This window comes from Hemibagrus wyckioides, linkage group LG01, assembly GCF_019097595.1.
Source record: "Hemibagrus wyckioides isolate EC202008001 linkage group LG01, SWU_Hwy_1.0, whole genome shotgun sequence".
In the NCBI taxonomy this organism is placed as follows: Eukaryota; Metazoa; Chordata; class Actinopteri; order Siluriformes; family Bagridae; genus Hemibagrus; species Hemibagrus wyckioides.
Genome location: NC_080710.1, coordinates 12,149,211 through 12,174,581, shown reverse-complemented (window position 1 = coordinate 12,174,581; position 25,371 = coordinate 12,149,211). Strand labels below are relative to the sequence as shown.

Here is a 25,371-nt window from a genome sequence, read left to right as displayed (position 1 = left end):
TGTTGTTAAAAAAAATTTGCTTGATAAAGTCATCTCACATTCCCAATTCACAGTCCTCTTCAAATGCTAATAATCACACAAATATAACAACTAAGGAAAACAACACAAGTGCTAAAACTTGGTTCGCTCATGTTTCCGAATCGATTCACTCGTCTCTCATGAACCGACTCCTTTGTGAATCATCCGTCTCGACTACAAATGTTTTCATTTAAGGTACAGTGTTCATTTCTTTACATTTCCGCAGAGGGACCCGTGTGCGCCTCTCGTGCTTCCCCAGTTCGCTCAGGCCGATAGGACACATCCCATAAAGCCGCTGCTCCACCCAACACGGATATGGTGTGTGTGTCGGAGTGGAGAAACGCTCCAGCAAGTATGAACGAGAGGCGCACTGAAACTTTCCGAAAGCGCCCGTGAGTTTGGTGCGAGGACAAAGTCCCGCGTGCGTAAAAACTCACAACGCCGTTTTATCATCAGAAATGCCCCAGAGATGGCGGTAGCGTCGGCGGTTCCCGGCATGCGTGTCCAGAAAAGTGGGTTTTTGGAAGTGCTGGTGCGGGAGCAATGGCACCGAGTGCTGGTCGAGCTGAGTGACGAGGCGCTCGCGCTTAGCTGCGAGGACGCGGCCGGAAGCGGCGACGTGAACGGCGTGACTAACGGGTCGCGTGCGAGTCCTGACAGCCCCGAGACCGGTGCGAGGACTGCCGGGGCAGATTCGCTCGAGCGCGTGCCCGAAGCCATCGCCAACAGGAAGCGGTGCGTAAGGGTCGTGAAGCAGGACGTGGGCGGCCTGGGCATCAGCATCAAAGGAGGGAAGGAGAACAAGATGCCGATACTTATCAGCAAGATCTTTAAGGGTCTAGCCGCAGACCAGACGCACGCGCTTTACGTAGGGGACGCGATCTTGTCAGTGAACGGCGTGAACCTGCGCGACGCCACGCACGATGAGGCTGTGCAGGGCTTAAAGAGAGCCGGCCGTGTGGTCACGCTGGAAGGTAGGAGGGACACTCACGAAGTTGTGGAAGAAGGAAGTTTATTTCTAATGAATTCAGTTGTTGGACCACTAATTATCTTTAGATTAATTACATACTGGTGTATAATGTATTCAGAACAATGCTGACAAATTGATGGGAACGGTTAAGAATTATTTGAGATTATGCACCTAAATTTTTTTTTTTTTTCCTGGAAGCTATATCCGATCACTCACATCAGCACTCCTAAGGAATGCTGTTTGTATTGGCAAATGAATAATTTTAGACCTCATTGATTTATACACCAACCTGCTGCAATATCAATGCTGCAATATCACAGTAAATGAATAATAAATGAGCTTTTGTGCAGCTCTATCCCAAGTGGCCATGATAGTTTTTGTTTGCATGAATTTGTTAGTTGATAGTCTTACAAGTGTCCTAGCACAGAGGTACACAGTTGTGTCCACAGGAATCCCCAGTTGATCCAGATTGCCAGCTGAGCCAGGTACAGCTACATTCTCTAGCCCTTGGCTTGTATGTGTTTTAAAGTAAGACAGCCTGTGTGAGAGCCCTGTGAGAATTATGTTGGAGCTCTAATAATGCAGTCTATCCATCATTTTGGGAACAATCCATGTTGTGTTGTTGTAGGTGAACTGACTCCTCTGTTGCATGTGTTGAATTTTGGTTCACGTATCAAGAGCATTGGGTCACTGAACTCCGGGGCACTCTAAACGAGATTTTGAACGGCTTCGACTTGACCCTTTTTCATTTTAGCCTCAACAACTTGTGCTGGATAAAAGCATCTGACATGAAAAGGTTTAATTAGATTATATGAGGTTAGACTCAGTTAGATTACATTGTTTGCATTGTTGTACTGTGTTTCAGGTGGCTTTCATCTCTGTTCTCTATTCACAGTAACATGAGATGATGTGTATCTCTTGCTACTCACTGTGTAATAGAGAGCATTGTATTTGGAGTAATGTTATCTGTAAATCAGTGCAGGTAGATCTTCTTATTTGACTTTTCTAACAAAGTGTTAAAGATTTCCAACTTTCAGAAATGCTTTCTACATTTTTTACTACCACACATTTCAGCATTCACAGTGACAGCCACACAGAAACTGTGTTAATCATTTCCACGCTGTCAGTCATTCTGCCATATTGTTACGTGTTGACCGCTGTTGGCCTTGAGCTCTGTAACAGCGTGCAGAAAACAGCGTCGTTCTGCACCTGGTCTTTCCCTTGTGGTTCAGTGAACACAGATGTGTCCTGCTCATTGTTTAGTCACAATCTGATGACCAGATGCGTTGGCTGTGTGTTTCTGTCTGGTCCTGAGTGATTCATCAGAGAGAGAGAGAGAGAGAGCGCTGTTGAGAAAGCGTACTTCAGGGAGAGTTCACACATGACCTGAGGACTAATCTTTCATTTTCTGCCCCCCCCCCCCCCCTTGAATTTGCTTAGTTACCATGGTGATCAGAACAGATTTACTTTCATGTTTGACTGATTGGATGTATGTGTTCAAGAACACTGCACGTAAAGATAAGCAAGAATGACTGTGTAAGTGTTTGGTCATGTCAGGCCTATCATTTAAATTTCACCTATGGTTAGATGTGCTTGTTTATTGACTTAAAGGAAGATTTCTGATTTTGCTCCATGTCCAAATAAAGCTGAATTCTTACATTTTAGCCTTATTTGATACTCTTTGTTCCACACAAGCTGGACATAGAGGAGAGATAAGGAGTTAAACTAGAAATAAAATGGCATATATCATTTACACAACCAAATCTATTCAAACCACTTTTGTATAATTACCACACAATTTGCTTTGCACTTTCATAAAGGCACGTGGACTCTCTCTCTCTCTCTCTCTCTCTCTCTCTCTCTCTCTCTCTCATCTAATCCAAGCTTTTTTTTAATCTTGTGAAGTAAATAAACACTTTGGTTATGAAAGAAACTTGTACAAGAACTCTTGGTTAAAGCACACCAAGGTGCATGAGTTAAAGTACTTGATTACCATAAAGTCGATTGGTAAAACCAATTTCTTCTTAAAGATGATAAACTGAATGTTTGCTGATGGATTAAAAACACCATGCCATACATACAGACTGGAAGTTTTCTTGAAGCGGAATGAATCAAGGACATTGAAGAAATTTGTTTTGTTAAAAGTGGCCTAAATCTTTCAACTAAACTGAGTGTCTAGTGTTTAATTTTTACATTTTATTATTGATCTTGACTGTCAAAAATATATTTCCACAGTCTAAGAGTTAAAAATAGACCTTTCATGGAGTATTATATCATGTATTTAAAGTATCCATGTTAGAAGTAGGGCTTTGAATATGCTTTTTTTGATGAAAAAATGTTCCTCATTACTCAGAATGGTTTATTGTCATTTATAAGGCAAAATGTTGTATAATTACAAGCAAACTGAAATCTTGCGGAAACAGTAGAAGCTACAGAAGCAAGAGTTGTTGACATTTTTTCCCCCCATAATGTGGTCTGGAGAAGGGTAATTGTACCCAAAGGATCTGGTTGTTTAAATGAGAGAGTTGTTTTCTGTCAGCAGTGTTTGCACATTGATTTTACTGTGTTTACCACACCCAGAAGTTTATCTTTCTCTCTATCTGTCTCTTTCTCTCTCTGTTATTTTTTTTTGTACTAAATACATAGTCCCACTACTGCTGATTTGTCTCTGTATCCGAGGAAGTAGCTTCCGAGTCTTTTGTTACCCCAAGATACTCTGCATCCAAACAGACTATATGTCAAATTAGCGTTTTCCACTCGGCGCTTGATGAGTACGCTTTCTTCCTGTGCAGACAAAGCCTGTCATTCTCCCCAAATCAGATCAACTGTAATGACTAGGACCAGTTAAGAACAGAGCACAAAGCGCTGGTTATAAGTACACCTGATGGCCATTGGATTCAGTCTGTGCTCACACACAATGCTCTCTATTGTCTAATAAATAATTATACTGAGGTTAACAGGACAACAGTCCAGCAGTTCTTTCAGGAAAACTGAAAAATTTGGGAACGTTAATAGTTTTTAGGCACAAATCCATTGGTGTTTAAGTAAACAATGGTTTTTGATGAGGAGTAAAAACATTCCACAGGTTTGGGGACAATGAAATAGGGTTGCACGCTGAACCTCTTGGCACGTGTTCAGTAATAATAGTAGTGATAAAAGCATGACGCACTGGCAACAAGTACAGTCTGATAAAGCTGGAGGATATGTTGGCTTGGATTTCATTCACTCCGTCTCTGATTGCCAGTGAAATGTTTTGCGTGTGTGTGTGTGTCAGAGCTGTTTAGCTGTTAGATGATATGTCTCAATCATCTGCGACTTGACAGTGAATGATAAAGTGACTACAGATATAAGGCTTGGAGTTAGAAGAGAATGAGGAGAAGACTCTGGATTGTGCACCGAAACAATTCACACAGTCCATCTCCATCTCCGGACTATTCAAGTAAAATGTAGATCCAGCCCCATGAAAAATCCCGGATAAAGCGTCTAACATGACTGCATGGTGAAAGCAACTAACTTCTAATGCTTAACCATTATTGAGTATAAATACACCAGTATGATGTGGTTATGTTTTGTTTCATTGCAGAATTTTATGTTACCACTTTAGACTAGCATCATTAACTCTGAACAGATGAGACATCTGTTTTGAACTTGAGGCAGAGACACATTCTTCCCTGTCAAGTCGTCTTTAACATTCTGTGCTTGCAGATCCTTTTGTTTCAGTACTTCACGAATCATGACAATTTATAATAAATACTGAAAAATTCTTGATGAGCTTTCTTGCTTTCAGGTAAATGATTTACATAGTGCTTGTGATTGGCTGCTAGGGAAGCCACAATGGGAAAATTTGAGTCGCTGAACTATAAAGCACTTATTTGTAAACGTCGATTGGCTCTGTCTCAGTAAATTTCAAGAGCTCGGATTGATCTGCCGCAATGCTTTGCTGTGTCTGCATGTAAGCTGAGTTCTTGTCCTCAAGGGAAATTAAATGTGCACTTTCCAGTCCCCTTAACACACAATGATTAAAAAAAAATTATGCATAGGAAGCTGTGCCGTGACTCCTGTTAAAAGCACGACACAATAACTGCTTTCTTTTTGTTGATGTTGAAAAATGGAAACCTGTTTTAATGGATTAATTTATTGATTTATGTCTGAGTGTTCTACCGCTTAGGCATTTATTTTATTTCCTTATTTAGTTTATTTTATTGTCACAGTGTGACAGGCGATATAGCTGTGACAAAACTGTGAATGAATGAGGCTTTTCGTTTCATACCTCCACAGTGCTAACACTGACGCTGATTGATGCCGGCAGAGAAATTCTTTATTCTGTAAACCCTCAGTCTCTTCAGCTGAAGCTTCTAACAAGCTTTCTTGCAGTTTTAGGCATGGAGTAATTTTATTTGAAAGGTTTATTGAGTACTAGGACACTATTTTGTTAAAAAAAACAACAACATAAGACCAGTTTCTTCTGCTTGTTTGTTTTCCTTAAACTTATACTAGATATGTAAAGCAATGGCTGTATCTATATTTGGATTTAAACTGGGCATGACCTAAACCAGAAGACACTTCCTCAACCTCTTATCACTCATGAGACATTTTTAATCCCGCTTGGGAAGATATTCTTTTTGTTTGTACTTTCCCATGTGGTTTTCAAAAAAAAAAAAATGTAGTGTTGTTTTCTGAAATATAAATAGCCACAGTGAGCCTGACCAGGCAGATACTAAGGACTGCCTCATTTTCATGTAAAAACTAATAGTTTGTATTAAAATTAATAATTTGTATTTAGAATATACTGTATATGTTCATTCCAGATAATGTATATGTATTCTGTTACATTTATAGCTTATACAAATGTACATTTCTCAACAATCAGCATGTCATTCATTCATTTATCTTCAGTAATCACTTTGTCATGGTCAGGGTCATGGGACAGGAGCGACACTGGGCACCAGGATGGAATGGCAGCGCATCACAGCAGGACATTTGTCAGGAAATTTGTCTTTGGCTCATTTCCATAAAGGAAATTCTTTATGATTATGCTTTACTTTACAACTTCAACTGATCTCATTATAGCCAACAGTCACAGGTATTAATCTCATACTAAGAAACCTGCAGATGTTAATGAGACGATGTCTAGATTTCTTAAAAGACAACTGTATTGTACTTCCTCGATGAAGCATTGAGGAAGTCTTAAAGTTTCACCCGTACATATCTTCATTTAGGGAAGTGAACAGTGCTACCACCGTGCAAAGCTACTATCAAGATAAAACCAGTTTTGTCCATTGTGTGCTGATGCTGTCAAGCATACAGTGTCCCTCCCACCCTGTGCGTTTAGTTTTCTTTTAAAACCTACAGGTCAGCAGGTTCTTCAGCCTTAAACATTTATTCGAACTGAAAAAAAAGCCTTAAGAGACATTAAACCTTCACCTACTTTATAGTCCAGACTTCGGAGTGGAGTACATGCTGCTGTGGCCTGTGGTTTCTGACAGTTCTGCTTTAAAAGCTAGGCAATTTTAGCCTGCACTTCCATTTGTAACACAGTTCCATGTCCCAGTAGGTTTCATTCTGAGAACTGAGTGTGCAGCTTGAGCATTTATTGTTAACTAAAGGCAAATTAATAAGAGATGGGATAAATAATTTATTATTCGATGCACTGTGATTATTGAATAATTCCGCAGAAATGACATTTAGCCTGATTTTTTAAATGGAAACAGTCGAGTGTTTACTTTTTGAACAAAAAAAAATTCAGATGCAATTAAAAAACAATTGCATTTCCATTTGAAATTATTCAAAAGGTTTAGCAGCCTAATTCTACACCGCCGCAGGGAAAACAAATATTACCACTAGCAGTTATAATAAACTTTTAATGTTTCAGGCTTGTTTTATTCACAGTCATGTTCAGCTGCTGAAACTAGAATAATTCATAGTTAGTTCCTCATTTATTGAGGACAAGTATAGTGCATTTATTCATTTACCATTCTTAGGTCATGTATTATAATTCTTGGTGTTATTTTTTATTATACACTTTTAACATATGATCATGGACCATGAGATTTCATACCTTTTTCGTTGCTCTTGAATATGTAAATCCAAACAATGAAAATGAAACACTTCTGAGTGAATGGAAAATACGTGAAATCTGTTTTCCCTGATGAGTGAAACTTTCAGGTTTTAAACACAGCAAGTGGTGCTTTTCCTGGAAAGAAAATCATAACGTGGGTTATAGAAATAAATCGAGAAGGACTAAGATAAATACATGCTTCACTGATATGATTTGATAGAATTGAGTCATTCAATTCCCACACATACAGCTACTATTTATTTATAACTAGCATTCCCTGTGTCTAAGATACTTTATACTGTATAATTACAAGATGTTTATTTAGTGGTATTTACACAGATCAGCTCTGAATGAAGAATGTGTTGAGCTTTTGCAGTCATGCACTTTGGCCATGTGAGAAACACTCACACCATGTCATTTAAAAGTTCCACTGCCTCGGATGTGCTGAAAACCCTGTTTAATCACTCTTGGGGGCACATTAGCAGCTCTCCCCAGCTGTTACCAGCTGTCAGTTCTTGTTAATTTCCCTGAATGAGCTTGCTATATGTAAACTCGTGACACTAAGTCCCTTTTGTAGCAGTGAGGAACGTGTAGTGTTTGCTTAACAGTATTGTCAACAACCTCCATATTGACTCTAAAGTCAAACGGTTGTTTATAAAGCACTCATGCACCTGAGTGCTGTGGAACCCCTGAACCATTATTAACCTACAATATATTTGAATTAAAAAAACTTATTACAATTCAGATTGCTGAATTATTTCATAAAGTCTCAGTCAGTAAAATAAAAGATAAAAAATATTTTAAAAAAATATTAAAAAATATATATAAATGTAAGAGTAATAAAAATGTTGATCATTTATTTTCTTTTCATTTAATGATGCTGTTTATTTTTTCAATTTCCTCTATTTTGTCATTTTTCTTGTTCCAGAATTTACACTGATCAGGCATAACATTATGAACACTGAGAAGTGAAGTGAATATCACTGATTATCTCCTCATCATGGCACCTGTTAGTGGGTGGGATATATTAGGCAGCAGGTGAACATTTTGTCCTCAAAGTTGATGTGTTAGAAGCAGGAAAAATGGGCAAGCGTAAGAATTTGAGCGAGTTTGACAAGGGCCAAATTGTGATGGCTAGACGACTGGATCAGAGCATCTCCAAAACTGCAGCTCTTGTGGGGTGTTCCCGGTCTGCAGTGGTCAGTATCTATCAAAAGTGGTCCAAGGAAGAAACAGTGGTGAACCTGTGACAAGGTCATGGGTGGCCAAGGTTCATTGATGCATGTGGGGAGTGAAGGCTGGCCCGTGTGATCTGATCCAACTAACGAGATACTGTTGCTCAAATTACTGAAGAAGTTAATGCTGATTCTGATAGAAAGGTGTCAGAATACACAGTGCATGACGGGTCAGGGCTGTTTTAGCAGCAAACACAATATTAGGCAGGTGGTCATAATGTTATACCTGGTCAGTGTATGTCTTTTTTTTTTCCTGCTCATATGATAATAAGGAGGTGGTGTCCAAACCTATCCAGCTGTTAGCATGGACACTGTGGTTTCAGTCTTAGTTGGTTGGTCAACAGTGTCTGTGATTGAAGATTTTTAACAAACAAAGTTATATACAATATACAAATTGGAGTGAATTGAAACCCCAGCCTCTCCTAAGTTTACTTAAGTAACTAAGTTAAAATGAGATGAATAGAAATTATAATAGTAATAGAATGATGTGCAATATTTTACATGTTGCATGTAGTAGCAGTGCATTATGTAGTAATAGTACAGAATGTGCAAACATTACAGAATAGGAGGTGATGTACTAAACATGTAGGTAAGTTACATAGTAGTAGTAACAGTAAAAGTGCAGTGTGCAGAATGACAGTGGAGTAAACGAGTCTTTATGGAATTTTAAGGGATGTGTAAGATGGAGATGGACTCCTCTGTGTTGAGGAGTCTGATGGCCTGAGGGAAGAAGCTCCTCCTGAGCCTTTCAGTTTAATCCATCAGACTGCAGAAGCGCTCACCTGATTGCAACAGGCTGAACAGACAGTTCCTGGAATAGGTGAAGTCTTTGAATCTGCGACAGAGCTGCTAAAATCACCAATGTAGAGTGAGGAGAGCAGACATGGAGATGCGCTTGGCTGGGCACACTGCTCTCTGCAGGGCTTTGTGGTCCTGGTTTGTGTAGGTTTCTGTACCAGACTGAACTGCATTGAGGCAGTAAATGTTCTATAGTTAGTTCCAGGACAGAATTTTCTCAGACTGGGGAAAAGTACTACTAAGTACTACTAAGCATGTAGACACTGTGTCAGATGGAGACTTCTAGTTTGTAGTACAGATGATCAAAAATCATCTTTCATGAAGATGCCTCGCTTCTTTTCAAAAAAAAGTCTTCTAAACAATCCAAAATATCATGATCTGGAAACAGGAGCACTCGTATTTCACAACATTCTCTTATGGAGCTAAGTGCTGAGTGACTATATTTATAGTATAGTATATAGCATTTAAAAAGTTTTAATTCTTGTACAATTCAGTTAAACTCTGACTCATACCTTCGTAGGCTTTTCATGACTTCTTTCTATTTGGAGCTTCCACAGAGTGTAGTCCTGCACAGTAAATAGACGTTATATCCATGCTGAGTAAATGGAGCACAAAAGCAAGTTTTCCATGTTATGAATGATAGACTTAAGCTTTGATTTCCTTAATATTCATGCCAGTGCTTTATCATGTGAAGTAAGATGTGATCTAACCACAGCTATTTCCTCTTTCTTCTGTCACAGTAAAGTACATGAGAGAAGCTACACCTTACGTGAAAAAGGGTTCTCCAGTGGCAGAGATCGGATGGGAGACGCCTCCACCCGAATCCCCTCGGCTCGGTAGCCCTCCGTGTGAAGTGTCCCCCAGCCCGCCTTCACTGTCACTGCAAGGAGACTGCAGATACATCCCGCTCAAAATGTGCTACGTCACACGGGCTATGACCACCCCTGACCCCGAAAACAGGTACATGTGCCATTCAGGAAGACCACTGTGTCAGTTTAGAAAACAGGTATCAGAAGGAACTAAGGTTCTAACTATGGAAAGTAATGCAAGGTTTGATTCAAAGCATGCTTAGCTGTTTTTTTTTTTTTTTAAAGAGAATTGGTTTTGAGCTTCATCACCTTGAATTGAATTGATTGATATTTCTCCTTTTGGAGTCTTCAAAGTGGATCAGCACTGATAAGATAATCTTTCCCTCAGTTTCTTTGTGCCGCTATGTCAATATCAACAGTATGTGGTAATTACTGGGAAGGTGAAATACATGGTTACTGACTGCAAGCCAACTTACAGCTCTTATCTTCGCTCTTATCTCTTTTTCACCTGTAAATGTAAATTGAACGAAGTCAGCGTCTACCATCATCACGCTGAAAGCGATGAGCACAACATCAAAGTTCTACAGCTTTTAAAGTCTGTAAAGATCACAACTACTACTTTCTGGCCAATTATTCAACCACAGTCACCAAAACATGTTTTGATTACAGTGAAGTGTAAGTTAGGAAAATGTGCATTGTGGTTTGTCAGATTAACCCGAAGCTGCACAGGAAGTCTGGGAGGAAGTGATGTTCCACAGCTGAGCTGGTTAAAAAGAGCTTTCTGCTACAGCAACTATTTCTCATCTGTTGTGGGCTTTTCTTTGGAAACTTTCTCACCGCAAGATTCCATTCTCATAGTTCGCTACTTGTGTAATCATTCATCTCATCTCTAATCTCTTATTACGAATGACACAACATTCAGTGCTGTGCCATAGAGAAAATCGGAAAATGATACTTGATAAAGATATAGTTACATTGGACTGTAAAGCATCCAGCTTTTATAAAACATTATAAAACATGTTATATTCTCATATCTCTGGGTTCTGCAGTTTCCTCTCGAAACATGTCAATACTCTAAACTGTTTCTAGGTGTGTACATGTCATGCCCTTTGATAGACCGAGACCTCATTCAATGTGTATTCCTGTGAACATGGTTAAGGAACATGAATAAATGAACCATACCGTGTACCATTCTGTCCCAAATGTGTGATATGAGTGTATTCCCTTGTGGTAAGGCTTTTCCTCCACCACACTATGTCATCAGTCTTCTTCCCTTTGCAGCTGACGGCAAGGGGCATCCACACTCATCCTGTTTTACTTCAATTTACACATTTACGTAGCCTCATCTCAGGCCTGACAGAACATCCATCAACATTCCTACATTCCTAGAAGCATCGTCTCTGTTGACAAGTCCGGCTTCCTGCTACAGGTTACATAAGGATTGCTATAAAACTTTTTGGCACCAGCCCCATCTGGAATAAATACAGCTTGAACATGAAATACTTGCTGTCACTGTACACTTCATCTGATTTTCACTCCTTGACATGTGCCTTGTAGCTGATGTGGAAATTTTTCACAGCTGTTTTGTGTAGGAAAGATGAATTTGGACAGTAGATGGGAAAGGAGGAGTTCGTGCTGACAGATTTATCGCAGGCATCCTCTTCATGGCCCTTGTTTGATTTGGACACATCATGTTTGGAACTAGACCTAAAAATAGCTTCTTTTATATTTAAACCCGTTAATATGACATCAGAGTTTGAGATAATGATGGATAATTTGACTCCCTCTCCTAAAATAAGTTACACCATCAATCAAGGGTTTTCCAGTGCTTTTTTTTTTTTTTTATCCATGATGGCTGGCTTTTACAAGCCTCTATCTTATCCTTAATGAACTGTTATTAGCATTATTACAAAAGGTTGGAATTGAGGTGGCTTTTACTCCTTAAACAAATTTTACCATGCTGAAAATGGAACCTCTTCTATAACCACAAAAGGCATAAGAAAATTACCATTGATCGCTGCACTTTCTATATTTGGCTCACAAATCCCCCAACAGCCTTGAGATTTCCCACATCATGGCTGGATTGGAGAAAACTCCTTGGTCTTGGTCCAAGGACTGCTCTCCCGCAGACGGACGCAAATACACCATTCAGCTCCTTTTGGCTTCTGTTCCCATCCAGCCTCCCAACTCTCCGTCTTAATAAAACAGAACTATTTTTACCAGCATGGAACAGCTGGAAATGATAATGTAACTTGCTGGGTAGGTTAAAGCTCCTATGAGATATGATGTATAAGATGTGGATCACTATAGGCACAGTGATGTTTAGCTGATTTCCTGCATATCACAAACTGGAGTTAATACCTTTGGTGTTCTTTCAAGCTAAATCCATGTCCGGTATACAAAGTTGATGGAAATGTTATGTAGTCTTTAAGAAATATGTTCACTTTGCATGATTTATTTATTTTTTTTTATAGGAAACAGACAAACCCCAACTTCACCTTGAATCCCATGCCTGTGAAATTGTGCTCACGACCCAATTCATTCAAGTGCTGTCAAATCATTCATTCATCTTTAGTAACTACTTCATCTTGGTGGATAAAGAGGATCTGGAGCCTATTCTGTGAATAGTGGGCAGTACATCTTAAATGGGATGCCAGTCCATTGCAGAGCACCACACACACACACACACATTCACACACATTTACACCTAAGACAATGTTTAAAATAGTTATTCCTCCTATTGCCATGGTTTTTAAGCAGTGAGAAGAAACTAGTGAGCTCAGAGAAGACTCATGTGGAGAACTTGCTATGTTCATCCCTTTGCTTCAGCACTTGTGGTGAAGCATGGCATATGTGCAAATGAAGAGTCTTTCTTATGTAACATTATTTTTGTCCATGCAGGCCAACACAACACGACAGTTCAGCTCTAGCACTTACACCACAAAGCTGAACATGTTGAAATTTTCTGGTCATATGCACAACCCTTTCCCTGTAGACCATGCAGGAAACGTGACCAAATGTATGTGGACACCTAATCATCACATCCATATGTAGCTTTACCCTTCACTTGTACTAAGAGGCTCAACCCTGTTTCAGCATGACAATGCTCCTGTGCACAATGTGAGGTCCATGAAGACCAGGTTTGCAAAGGTTGGAGTGGAAGAATTTGAGTGACCTGCACAGAGCTTTGACCTTAACCTCACAGAACACATTTGGGATGAGCTGAAATGTGGATTGCACCCTAGGCCTTCTTACCTGACATCACTGCCTGACCTCACTAATGCGCTTGTGGCTGAATGGGAAAAGTACATAACTTTGACATTTGCCAAACTTTGAGTTTCTTAGAATAGCAAAGGGAATAAAACTGGACTGAGATGTTTTCAGAAAGTATGTGTCCACATAATTTCGGCTGTATAGTTTTCACAGGTACACAAGTTGAATCAGTCACATTTCTTGACAGAACGCAGGTAGTGCAGACGACAGGAAGTTTCAGCACATGATGTGGACCACTCTATGGTTTTGTTGAAGCCCAGACTGCCATTTCCATTGGACCAAGGATTGGATCTCTGGACTTCCCCCAGGCTCAGAATGGCCTCAGATCCAGATTGCTGTGACTCTACAGCATATCATCCAGTTATTTTCTGTTTTCATTATAAAATGGTTTTGTAGAAAAGACGATGTAATATAACTTGTTTCTTCAAACAAGAAAATAAGCCATCTTCATTCTGTATTAGAAAGTTAGAAGCATCCATCTAAAGTGGCCTTGAAGACACCCTGTATTTTTTAAATTGTGCTTAAGGAATTAAAGGTTCAGAAGTAAAATACAGGACCTATTGCACATGTATGAAACATGTAGAAAGCTGCTGGATGCAGTGCTGAGCTTCATTTCTTTCTTTGTTCTGCAGGCACTTGGAGCTACACTCACCTGACGCAAAGCACACAGTGGTGTTGCGGTGTTCAGACTCCGGCTCAGCTCAAGCCTGGTTCGAGTCTATGCAGTCCGCTACCAATACCATCATGAACAAGGTGATGTCTGAGCTCTGTGAAGCAGCCAGGAACGGATTCGGGGCGAGTCATGAGATACGCCACCTTGGCTGGCTGGCAGAGAAGGTTAGTTCCTGTAGTGTGTTCAAAGAGACATTGGCTATGTGAAGGAGAATAGCTGTCTATTCATAGCAGAGGATTTTATATTGTATTCCAGAATTTTGATATTCTGGTGTGCAAAGCAACCCTGGGGGGCAGAGACAGGCAGGGACGGCCAACAGTTTAATATATTGATGTGATTTAGAGCTGTTTTGATATGATGCAATGTGACATGATGCAATTCGTTACTGCGCACAAAGTTTGAGTTTAATTGCAAAAAAAGGTTCTGAGAGGATACGTGTCCTTCACCGTGACTGTGAAGCATGGAGAGAATCACAGGAAGGAAATGATGGTAACTTCATCATAGTATAATAGTACAATAGTAATAACTATAGAGAGGCAAATGTGTTTTAGCTCTATGAGTGATGTTTGAAATAAATAAATAAACTAACAAATAAATAAATAAATAGAATTGCACCAGTATTGCATTCTGATTTGCTTTTTAGAAGTCAAGTCTCCTAGCTCTTCTTTAACTCTTATCCCACTGGCTTTAAAGGATTATGTGCAGAGATTGACTCATCTATATGAATCAGAAATGAAGTGCTCTAGTGAGAATAGTAACGCTGCATGGGCAAAGTTCAAAACGCTGATTGAAACTTCCTGGCTTTATTCTACAAAGCTGATTTAAAAATGCAAAATTCACATGCTAATGTCATGTAGATGTTGCACTGCTGGGCCTCTGCATGGAGGAAATTCGGTAGAGTTCACTGTGTTACTAAAATCATTAGCTGTTCCATTATCCAGAGAGGGGGATAAAAAAGGTCTGGTTTAGCTCTTTACTATAGCATTGTAGACACAGATTTCCGTTATTCTTACCGGTCTCAACCCGCAGTCTTAGCAGCTGATGGGATATTTTCCTGAGCATGGTTATACTTTCTTCCATTTTTGATTCCTCTTTTGAAGACTCTCTTAGCTGTGGCCTGGCAGAGGTAGCTAATATAGTGCTAAGGCCTTCACTGTGCTACAAGCGGGCTGAGTAACCACCTCTTCTCTCACTGCTTTTTAATGAGCACCCTCTTACTGTCTCTTATTACTAAGCTGTCAGGCCCTTGATAAATAATTATAAGGAGAGAAAAGCCTCCAGTTCATCAAGGACCCAAAGACTGTAACCTAGTTCCCTTTGCAACTTGCATATGTGTCTCTGGCCGGCCCTGCCAGTGTCTCTTTTTAGCTTGTCCTGTGAAGTGCGCACTGGTGATTTGTGGTAGTTTGAGTAGGCCAGGCTATGTCAGCCGATTTTTTTTCAAAGCGTTAAATTTCACTCAATTATTTTATTTTTACTGTTTGCACAAGGCCAAGTTTAATTTAGTGCTCCAAGCATTTACAGCAGCGTTGGTTAATTTTCTTTCCCAGGGTAGTGGGGGATGTGGTTAACCATCGTTTTTGATAGGGTGAGTCATTCGCTGTTCTTGCCACCCTCTATTTACTGTTTGTACCATACGCTATATTTCAAGTGTGCTATTAGACGAACACTTAGAGAAATAATTTACTCATCGTAGCTGCCAAGAAGAAGAAAGATCACAGTTTAAGGCATATTCTGTTGGTAAATGGATACCGTAGCCAGATGTGCCTTGCCTTGAGCTGTTCCCACAGAGTATCGATGCTTTGATGGAACTCATAAAGGAATCTCTCACATGAGCGAATCAATCACATTACATTCATATTTCACATAAAATACCCATCCAGTGTGCACTACTGCTTGTCTCACTCCTGCTGTTTGGGATCCAGTGCATCCCTGAATTGGAAAAGCTGTTACAGATCATTAAGAATGCATGAATATTAGATATGAGCATTAGGCTAATATAAATCCAGACACTTTTGGTGGTTATCTGTTGAATATAGATAAATGAATATACTTTTTTTTTTGTTCAAACATCTTGTAAATAATGAGTAATTTCCATCTGTATGGTCGTGTTTGTGTTTTAGACGGAGAGTGAGAGGCCACGCTGGAAGCCGGTGGTGGTCGTTGTGACCGACAAAGACCTGATGCTGTATGACAGCATGACGCGTATGAAGGAGAACTGGCTGAACCCAGCACACACGTACCCTCTACTTTCTACACGGTATTAACCACACACACACACACCCCTTCTGCAAGACCTAGCATATGGAAGCATGGATCATCATAATTCATTTTTCTGCATAAACAGACATGCTCCCACCAACTTGTCCAAAAACAACAGACTCCACTGGATAGCTCAACAAGCACACATTCTGCTTGCCCCATGGCATCTCTCAGACTCCTGCACACACTTTATCCAGCACTACAGACTCACCCATTAAGTTACAGCCCTGGTGCCAGCTGAGCTGAATGCCAGCCTACAGCCCCATTGCTTCCACCTGCAACTGCCAAAATGCTTCATCACTGTGAGCCAGTTTTCTGGAAAGAGAAAACGTAACTCTAAGCTACAATTCTCAATAGAAATTATACATATGGTCCAGGCTTAAGCTGTATTCAGCTGATCATCCTGTACAGGAAAGGGAAATCCTTTTCAAGACCGTGGAATCTTTAAAGCATGTCTTTAAGAGATGATAATGGTTTTGTTTTGTCTTTTTGTTTGTACTGGAGTGCACTACATTTCCAAAGCAGTAGTCTCTAGACATATTCAATGACCTCGGTATTAGAAGATTCTGTCTGGCATTTTGGTTAAAAATTATATTTATAAGTGACCAATCTCGTTGAAAGATCTTGGAGAATACATTCAGTATAGTAAAAATATATATATAAAAAATCATGTGTTCATAATTTGGAATTAATAATCTCAATACTTCTTTTACTGCCAAGTCCATCATTATTTATTAGTTATTTCATGAGATTATGTGATTGTTTAATATGAAATATTCAGATATTTTTTATTTTCGTCTAGTGTCAAAAAATGTAACTTTCAAATTGTCTCAGAATTTCAATCATAGAAGTTTTGAAATATAGGCTGAGCTGTAAATCTAAATTATACTACTTTTAAAGTTTTGCTAGCTGAAGTGTACCATATCTCAAAATAACTCTTTCCCAGATAGAACCTTATTATACTGAGGTCACAATTTTGTTAAGTCCATTTGGCTTTAAATAACCTGCTTGCTTATGTGACAGAGGAAGTTTCCCTGTACTTGCACTTATGAAGAATAGTTTCGACCTAATTAACATTGAGAAGTCATAGCAAGAATATAGACATGGGGCTGTAGTCACTAAACTATCTTTCCGTACTTAAAGGTACGTTCCGAGGGACATGGACCTCATCAGTGAGCCCAAAACTTGACATTCCTCACTCTCATAACTGAATGCCTTTCCTGTTAGCTTCACTTGAGTGGTGAAGTTCTAAGTAGTTACTGAATAATATGCTTCAAGGAAGAGTTTAGGGACTTTAAGATGCCTTCCTGGTATGAATGGTATTAAGTATACAAGCCAACATTGTGGTTTAGAGTACGATCACGTTATCTGCTTACAACATTCTTAAAGATAGTGACAAAGTGCTATGATGTAATACATAGGGAACATCCTCTGGTCAGTCACTAACCAGAAGCATATTTTTAAACTTGTTTTATGACTCTAGATTTTAGCTTTCAGTTTTTTAATCAGTGTAGGTTATATGCATGATAAAGAGTAGGCTATCATGTTTCAGCACATTTTGGAGAGCTGGTATAAAATAAAATTTCAGTTTCCTTTATTATAGTATATTGTTTCTGGATTTGCTATTCTTCATTACACGTCCTGTACTGGGCGTATGTTTTGGGGGCAGTTTTAGGTCGAGCTGCTAAACCTGTTTTCTGTCTTTGTGTCTCGTCAGGTTGGTACACTCTGGTCCAGATAGAGGGTCGCCCCAGCCAGGCGGGGAACTATCCTTCGCTACACGAACAGGCACAAGACTGGGCATCGAGACTCACATTTTCCGAGCTGAGACCTGTAAAGACCTGTCACTGTGGACGAGACGCATTGTCACTGGCTGCCACACTGCTGCTGAGATGATCAAAGAAGTGACTACCAGTAAGCACAGCCCTGAAGGGAGGAGGAGTCTTTCAGTTCTTCTATTGTTTGAGGCAAAAATGCTAAAATCGCCCTTTTAATAGCTGCACTACTCAGATTTTGCTCAGTTCCTAATTCATATCCATATAATGTGTTAAACGGCACTGTCTTTCTTGTGAGACCACAGATAGACTGAAATTCCCAAAAGCACAATGGGTCATTTAGTCGCTGGATATCCTGCGTCATTCATATCAAAAACATGAAAGAGAATGTATTTTTAGAGTGGCTGAGTTCCTGTGTGGTCTCTGTGTGGTTGGCAAGGGGTACAGGCCAAAGCATTCTGGGAAATAAAAGTGCTGGAGCGGTCCCTAAGCTCAGAGTGATTAGAAGCATGTGAGACGCAGGAGATCACCATAACATGAGGGCTTTTTTTTCTTTGAAGAGGATTTTCTTTTTTAACTTAATAAAGCTGTACTTGGAATAGTAATTCTTAAACAATAGTCAGCTACATTCTTCCTATTTTACTTACAAAAGAAGAGTTTTAGGATGTGCCTTTACTTAGGATTTAATCAGTCTATCAGCTAGTGACCAGGTTGGGAGATAAACTTGTGCAGGCGTAACTTTAGTATACAGCATATAGGTACAGTGACTGCTGTCCTGTAAAACATATACAAAGAAATCTGAATATCTAAAAGTTATTCATCAAACAGATTCAATACAATTTAATACAATCGGTATCTTGGACTCAGCAGCTACTATTAGGAACATCATACTAGTATGCTTTAAGAACAGCCTCAACTCTTCATGTCATGTTACATTCCAGTAATGTTTTGCATCCCAAAGGTGCTGTATTGGATTCAGATCTGGTGAGTGAGAGACGTCCCTGAACACTGAAGTCATTGTCATGCTCATGGAACTAGTTGCCATGATGTGTTGCACATGGTCAGCAACAATCCTTGGATAGTCTGTGGCATTCAAATGATGACTGATTGGTATTGAGGGGAACAAGGCTGACAAGAAAGCACTCCCCATACCATTACACCACCTCCACCAGCCTGGACTGTTGGCACAAGGGAGGTTGGATCCATGGATTCATCCTGTTCATGTCACATGTGGAAATTAAGATTTATTAGCCTAGGCAACATTTTTCCCCAGTGTTTAACTGTCCAGTTTCAGTGTGCTCTGTGCCCACTATAGCCCAAGGTTGTTCTTGGCTGAAAGGAATGGAGTCCAGTATCTGCTGCTGTAGCCCATCTGCCTTATTTTGTGCTCTGAGATGCTTTTCTGCTTACCATGTTTTTAAAGAATGGTTATTTGTGTTGAAGACTTTATCAGCCCAAACCTTTCTGGCTATAAATAAAGTTTTTCATATTTTGGGACATATATGTTCCTACTGATTGATTCTTTATCCATATTCCAAGTCGATATTCCCAGCTTTGTACCCGGTTTTAAACACACTCATGCAAGACTTGATTCTGATTCATCTGAGAGACATCTTTAAACTCTCCAGTGGCTTTACCCAATTGTCTTCATCTGATTATAATTTGTGTTACAAACCCTGACCCATTTAAAGTAATGACCAACCAATATTTCATTTTTTACAAATACAGCTGTTCTTGCCTTGTTTCCATAAGGAGGAAACATACTGAACAAAATGATATAGTTGACTAGATTTATTATGTAACTTGGATGCACTATAGCCTAAATAATGTGGGAGTGTGTATGTGTTGTGGAGAGGAGGTATTGAGAAAAATATTAATGTGACACTAATCCTCCATACTACCCCATTATATGTGTCACAGAAAAAAAAAAAAACATTCTGTCAACATGAACTTGACACCAAATAGTCGTTCAGACTTGAGAACACAACAAATGTCTGGGGCCATAAATTCCTGGCATTACTGCAAAGCCTGGTGTTGTAAAGACCCACTCCAGCTAGACGAAGGAGATTCCTTTGCTCTGACCGTGGCTCAATGGAGTCTCTTTGTGTGTAGATGAAAGCAACAGTGTGTGAATCCACTGTGTGGGAAAGCCTCTGTCAGTCTTTTAGGTCAGGAGTAAGGTTATAGTATTGTTAAGCAGAAAGAGATGAATGAGAGTGAGAAGGGAAGAACATGAACCTCCTTGTCTTTTCAAAAGTTTCTTTTTTTTTCCGTCTTCAGCACAGTCCAACAGAGAGGCATTTTTGATTTATTACAGATAAATTGCAGTGCCAAGTGTATGTAGTAAATAACTCAGCTGGAGGAAACCAGCAGCATATTTTTTTAGATCTTACTGAATGCTAAGAAACTTTTAGTTTATTAAAACAAAATAGCTGTTATTTTATAAACAGTAGGTTACCCTGTAAAAATATCATGGCATATTTAGAGTAGCATTTTCTCTTCCTTTGTCTATTGTAATGCATGAAAAAGTTGAATGGTTTGGAAATACTGTGTAAGGATTTCTATTAGCTGATCATGGAGAGTGCATTGCAGTGATATGCCCTCCCATTGGCATTAGGTCTAATCTCAGGAGTCTACCCTTCTAGCGGAGGAATGTTAAGCTACATAAGGTAGGATCATCACAGGTATGCATACCTGGAGGTGGTTAAAGTGGGATTATTAGGTATTAGGCCTCTTTATGTATTTAACTGTACAGTCTTTATTAGAGTTGCACACTGTATCAAAAGTTTAATACATTTTCAATAGTTCCATGTAGTTACGATTCAATTGTGTAACAAATGATATTTTCGGTGCTACATTTAATTAGGCCAGCACTTCATTCTAAATGGGGGCATTATGTGCATGGCGCCTTGCTGATAAAGATGGGCGACACATAGCTAACAAAACTGGTAGGTCTAAGTTGATCTAAATCCCTCTACGGCAAGACAGCCCACACAAGGAATTTTGCCTGGAAATCTCACCAATAGGCATCGTGACCTCGACTTGGCAGGTTAAACGTTTTATAGAAAGTTAAACTCAGGTTTCTGATTAACTGCTTTTGCTGTGTAGTGACTCATTAAGTTTGAGACACTGAATTCATTTCTTCGCTTCTGTCCATCACAAATGAATTGTCTATTTTTTTTTTTTTACCGGAATAGTGTGTTTAATACACGCAGAATTGTGTAAGTCTGAGTCCGTGCTGTTCAGCGCCTTTACTCAGCAAACTTTGGACACTACTGTTGGTCCTGAGGATTAGTCACAGCTCAGCCAGCCGAAGATATTTCTACTACACCGCCCCTAAAATCTGGAATAGTATTAGTGAGCATATTAGGAACGCTAGCTCAGTGATTATTTTAAAATCCAGATAGAAAACATAACTAGGCCTATTACTTTAGTCTTTGGGCATTTTGCTATTTATAATTTGTAGTAAGTCTCTAATGATGTTTAGTAAATTTAGTAATGACTAAGCGACAAGAACTTTATTAGGAACACTATACTAATACTGGGTAGAGCCTCCCTTTGCTCTGAAAACAGCCTTAATTCTTTGTGGTACAGATTACACAAGATGTTGGAAACATTCCTTTTGCATTCTGCTCCATGTTGACATGATTGCATCACGCAGTTCCTGCAGATTTTTCAGCTGCACTTTCATGCTGTGAATCTCCCAATCTACCACATCCCAAAAGTGCTCTACTGGATTCAGATCCAGAGAAACTCATGAACTCATGATCATGTTCAGGAAACCAGTTTGAGAGACTTCTGCTCAGTGATTTGGAGCATTATCATGCTGGAAGTAGCCATTAGAAAATGGTAAATTGTGGCCATGAAAGGATTTACATGATCAGCAACAAGACTCAAATAGTCTGTGGCATTCAGGTGATGATTGATTGGCATTAACAGCCCAAAGTGTGCCAAGAAAACATTTCCCACACCATTACACCACCCCCTCCAGCTAGCACTGTTGACACAAAGCAGGTTGGATCCATGGAGTTATGCTCAGGCTATGTTTGTCTAGTCTTCACCTGTCAAGTCACATTTGGGTCTTATCAATGCAAGAACATCTGATTCAGTTTACATCTTAACGTCTCTTGACTATTCAATATCGTCCCTTTTCACCGTGCCTATTTAGTCACCGCTTACTTTCATTTTGCTTCATTTAGCCTACATGTGGTTTGACCCTCATGTCCCTTACACTCATTTTGTTTGGGGAATTCAACTCCTCCGATTGCTTCCTCTTTATTTGAGGTTGAGATCTGTGAAAATGCTGGCTTAGCTGCATATGTGTGTGTTTTATGCTTGCCATGTGACCCTTTTGTGGTAACTAAACCTGTTCATGGCCTTCCTCCCCACAAATGATCACACGCATTTACAGTATCTCACAAAAGTGAGTACACCCCTCACATTTTTGTAAATATTTTATTATATCTTTTCATGTGACAACACTGAAGAAATGACCCTCTGCTACAATGTAAAGTAGTGAGTGTACAGCCTGTATAACAGTGTAAATTTGCTGTCCCCTCAAAATAACTCAAGCACACTGCCATTAATGTCTAAACCATTGGCAACAAAAGTGAGTACACCCCTAAGTGGAAATGTCCAAATTGGGCCCAAAGTGTCAATATTTTGTGTGGCCACCATTATTTTCCAGCACTGCCTTAACCCTCTTGGGCATGGAGTTCACCAGAGCTTCACAGGTTGCCACTGGAGTCCTCTTCCACTCCTCCATGATGACATCACAGAGCTGGTGGATGTTAGAGACCTTGCGCTCCCCCACTTTAGGGTTTAGGTCTGGAAACATGCTTGGCCAGTCCATCACCTTTACCCTCAGCTACTTTAGCAAGGCAGTGGTCGTCTTGGAGATAAACCTGTCCTGTAAGACCGCTGTATGGTCTTGCCCACCATGCTGCAGCTCAGTTTCAGGGTTTTGGCAATCTTCTTATAGCCTAGGCCATCTTTATGTAGAGCAACAATTCTTTTTTTCAGATCCTCAGAGTTCTTTGCCATGAGGTGCCATGTTGAACTTTCAGTGACCAGTATGAGAGGGTGTGAGAGCGATAACACCAAATTTAACACACCTGCTCCCCATTCACACCTGAGACCTTGTAACACTAATGAGTCACATGACACCCACCGGGGAGGGTAAATGGCTAATTGGGCCCAATTTGGACATTTCCACTTAGGGGTGTACTCACTTTTGTTGCCAACAGTTTAGACATCAATGGCTGTGTGTTGAGTTATTTTGAGGGGACAGCAAATTTACACTGTTATACAGGCTGTACACTCACTACTTTACATTGTAGCAGAGTGTCATTTCTTCAGCGTTGTCACATGAAAAGATATAATAAAATATTTACAAAAACATGAGGGGTGTACACACTTTTGTGAGATACTGTAAATGTAGTGTATGGAATTCTGATTTCCTAGATGTGGCAAAAAGCAGGAAGCTTTCAGGTGTACACACAGTGTGTAAAGCTGATCATTCTAGAAACATTATAGAAAGAGGCAGCTGAGGCAGGGGGATATTTACCAGACATTATGGAATGGACTAGGTGATAGTAACCAGAACTAAGAAGTTATGCAGATTTGAACTAGCCCTTCAGTATTTAACAACAAACTTTGAGATTGCTTTCAGCAGCTTCAGCAAATTTTGATTTTAAAACATGAATGAAAAGAATGCAGTTTGGTGTTAAGCACTAAAGCACAGCTGGATGCAAAGTTTGCATCTTTCTTGGTTTTAAATGAAATAAAAAATCTATAGAATTTGAATGTATATAATCATTTTAAAGTTGAAATCCCCATTAATTTGTTAACAATATTCTTGTATTGTTAATGGTGTATACATATCACATTTATTTTGCTTTATAATGATTTTTTATTAATTGATATAAATGCAGTTCCACAAAAGTTTGTTCTAAGGAAGTAACTTTTGCACAGTTCTAAAGAAACTGCCCTCATTCCTCCCTTTATTATCTAAGCTTTAACTTCTGTTAGACATTTTTGTTTAGGTTTTTTTTTTTTTTTTTTTTTTTTTTAAGACAAATGTAAAACCCACACTATTTTTCTAGAGAGAGCATGACTCAGAGTCTCTTAGGTGAGCTTTACATAATAAGGCACATGGAAAACACACCTCTGTGTGGTATTTATGTTCAGGACTGATCTTTGATGAAGCCTCTCTCCTTGTTTCAGGCTGCATGTATAAGGGTCAGGATTGCAGGCTGGTCATTCACTATGAGCTGGGCTTCTCTGTGCTGCCTGAAGGAGAGCCTCCTCAAGGCCGTCCTCTATTCAGCTACCCCTTTGAGAAACTCAGAATGTCATCAGATGACGGTGTAAGGATGCTCTATTTGGACTTCGGAGGCAAAGAGGGTGAAATTGTGAGTTGAAAACCTTGTTTTGAAAACTTTCTTTAAAGGAAATCTTTACTGTCCTCTTTGTGTTACTTATCATATGGTTGTCTCATCAGTAACTTGTGTGGTCATGTGTGGTGTTTGTTCTATTCACAGCAACTGGACCTGCACTCGTGTCCCAAGCCCATTGTCTTCATTCTTCACTCCTTCCTTTCAGCGAAAATCGCCAGACTGGGCTTACTGGCCTGAAATGAACTTCTGAACTGTTTAATGAAACAAAAGACTGAACTGGTCCCAAAGGAGCCAGGGTTACAAGATGTATGACCAGGACAAACGGAACTAAAATGTCTGAATGTCTAGTAAGAAATATAGCAGTGGTTAATATACATCAGTTATTATTATTATTATTATTATTTTTTAAAATGATCTGATTTGTCTATTTTAGACCAAAACACAATCAAATCCACACCGTGATTATGCTAAGACAAAATGATCAAACTCAGAATGAACACTAACTAGTGATCAGCCGTACACAAAAGTACTACGTATTGCTTTAGAGTTCATCCGATCGAGCAGTATTAAGCACTTAACATGACTGATAATGAGACTCATCCATACAGGAGCATTTTAAATAGATCAGTCTTATGATTCTGGCAGCTAATTATGATCTGAGAATTACCGGTTTTAAACATTGTAAATTCACATATATAAAGTTTCACAGTGTAAAATTCCATCCTGTTTGTGTGTGGTGCTTTTATTTGGAAGGTTTGGTTCTCTGGAGATTAGAGTGAAAGGACATTCTGAGCATTAAGCGTCAAACAAAATCTTTGGTCTCACTTATTCTGTCACTACCAGAAGACAAAACAGGCTTTTCCTTGTGATGGTAGAAGAGGCTTAGGGGAAGTGGTACAAGAGGCTCGTTTGCATTGCTTAAGGAAGTATCAGATTACTTAATTTCCCATTGTATTTGTGTAAAAATGAACAGTGCCTGCTTACATTCACAAACAAATTGTATCAGGTTGTGAGAAATGCACAGGTCCAAAAAAACCAGGGTTTCAAATAAGTATTTTAGAAAATCATGAGTTCGCTGTTATTTCTGCAAAACTTGGCAAAC

General features: G+C 39.4%; 1 protein-coding gene across 1 annotated transcript; it reads left to right on the top strand.

Moving 5' to 3' along the window:
* Positions 1-225: 225 nt before the first annotated feature.
* Positions 226-24,990, top strand: sntb1 (syntrophin, basic 1). Its single transcript, XM_058394182.1, has 7 exons — positions 226-992; positions 9,820-10,039; positions 13,794-13,998; positions 15,958-16,094; positions 17,814-18,010; positions 24,097-24,284; positions 24,414-24,990. The coding sequence occupies exons 1-7, from the start codon at positions 488-490 to the stop codon at positions 24,504-24,506; spliced, it is 1,545 nt and encodes a 514-aa protein (XP_058250165.1). The 5' UTR covers positions 226-487; the 3' UTR covers positions 24,507-24,990.
* Positions 24,991-25,371: the final 381 nt, after the last annotated feature.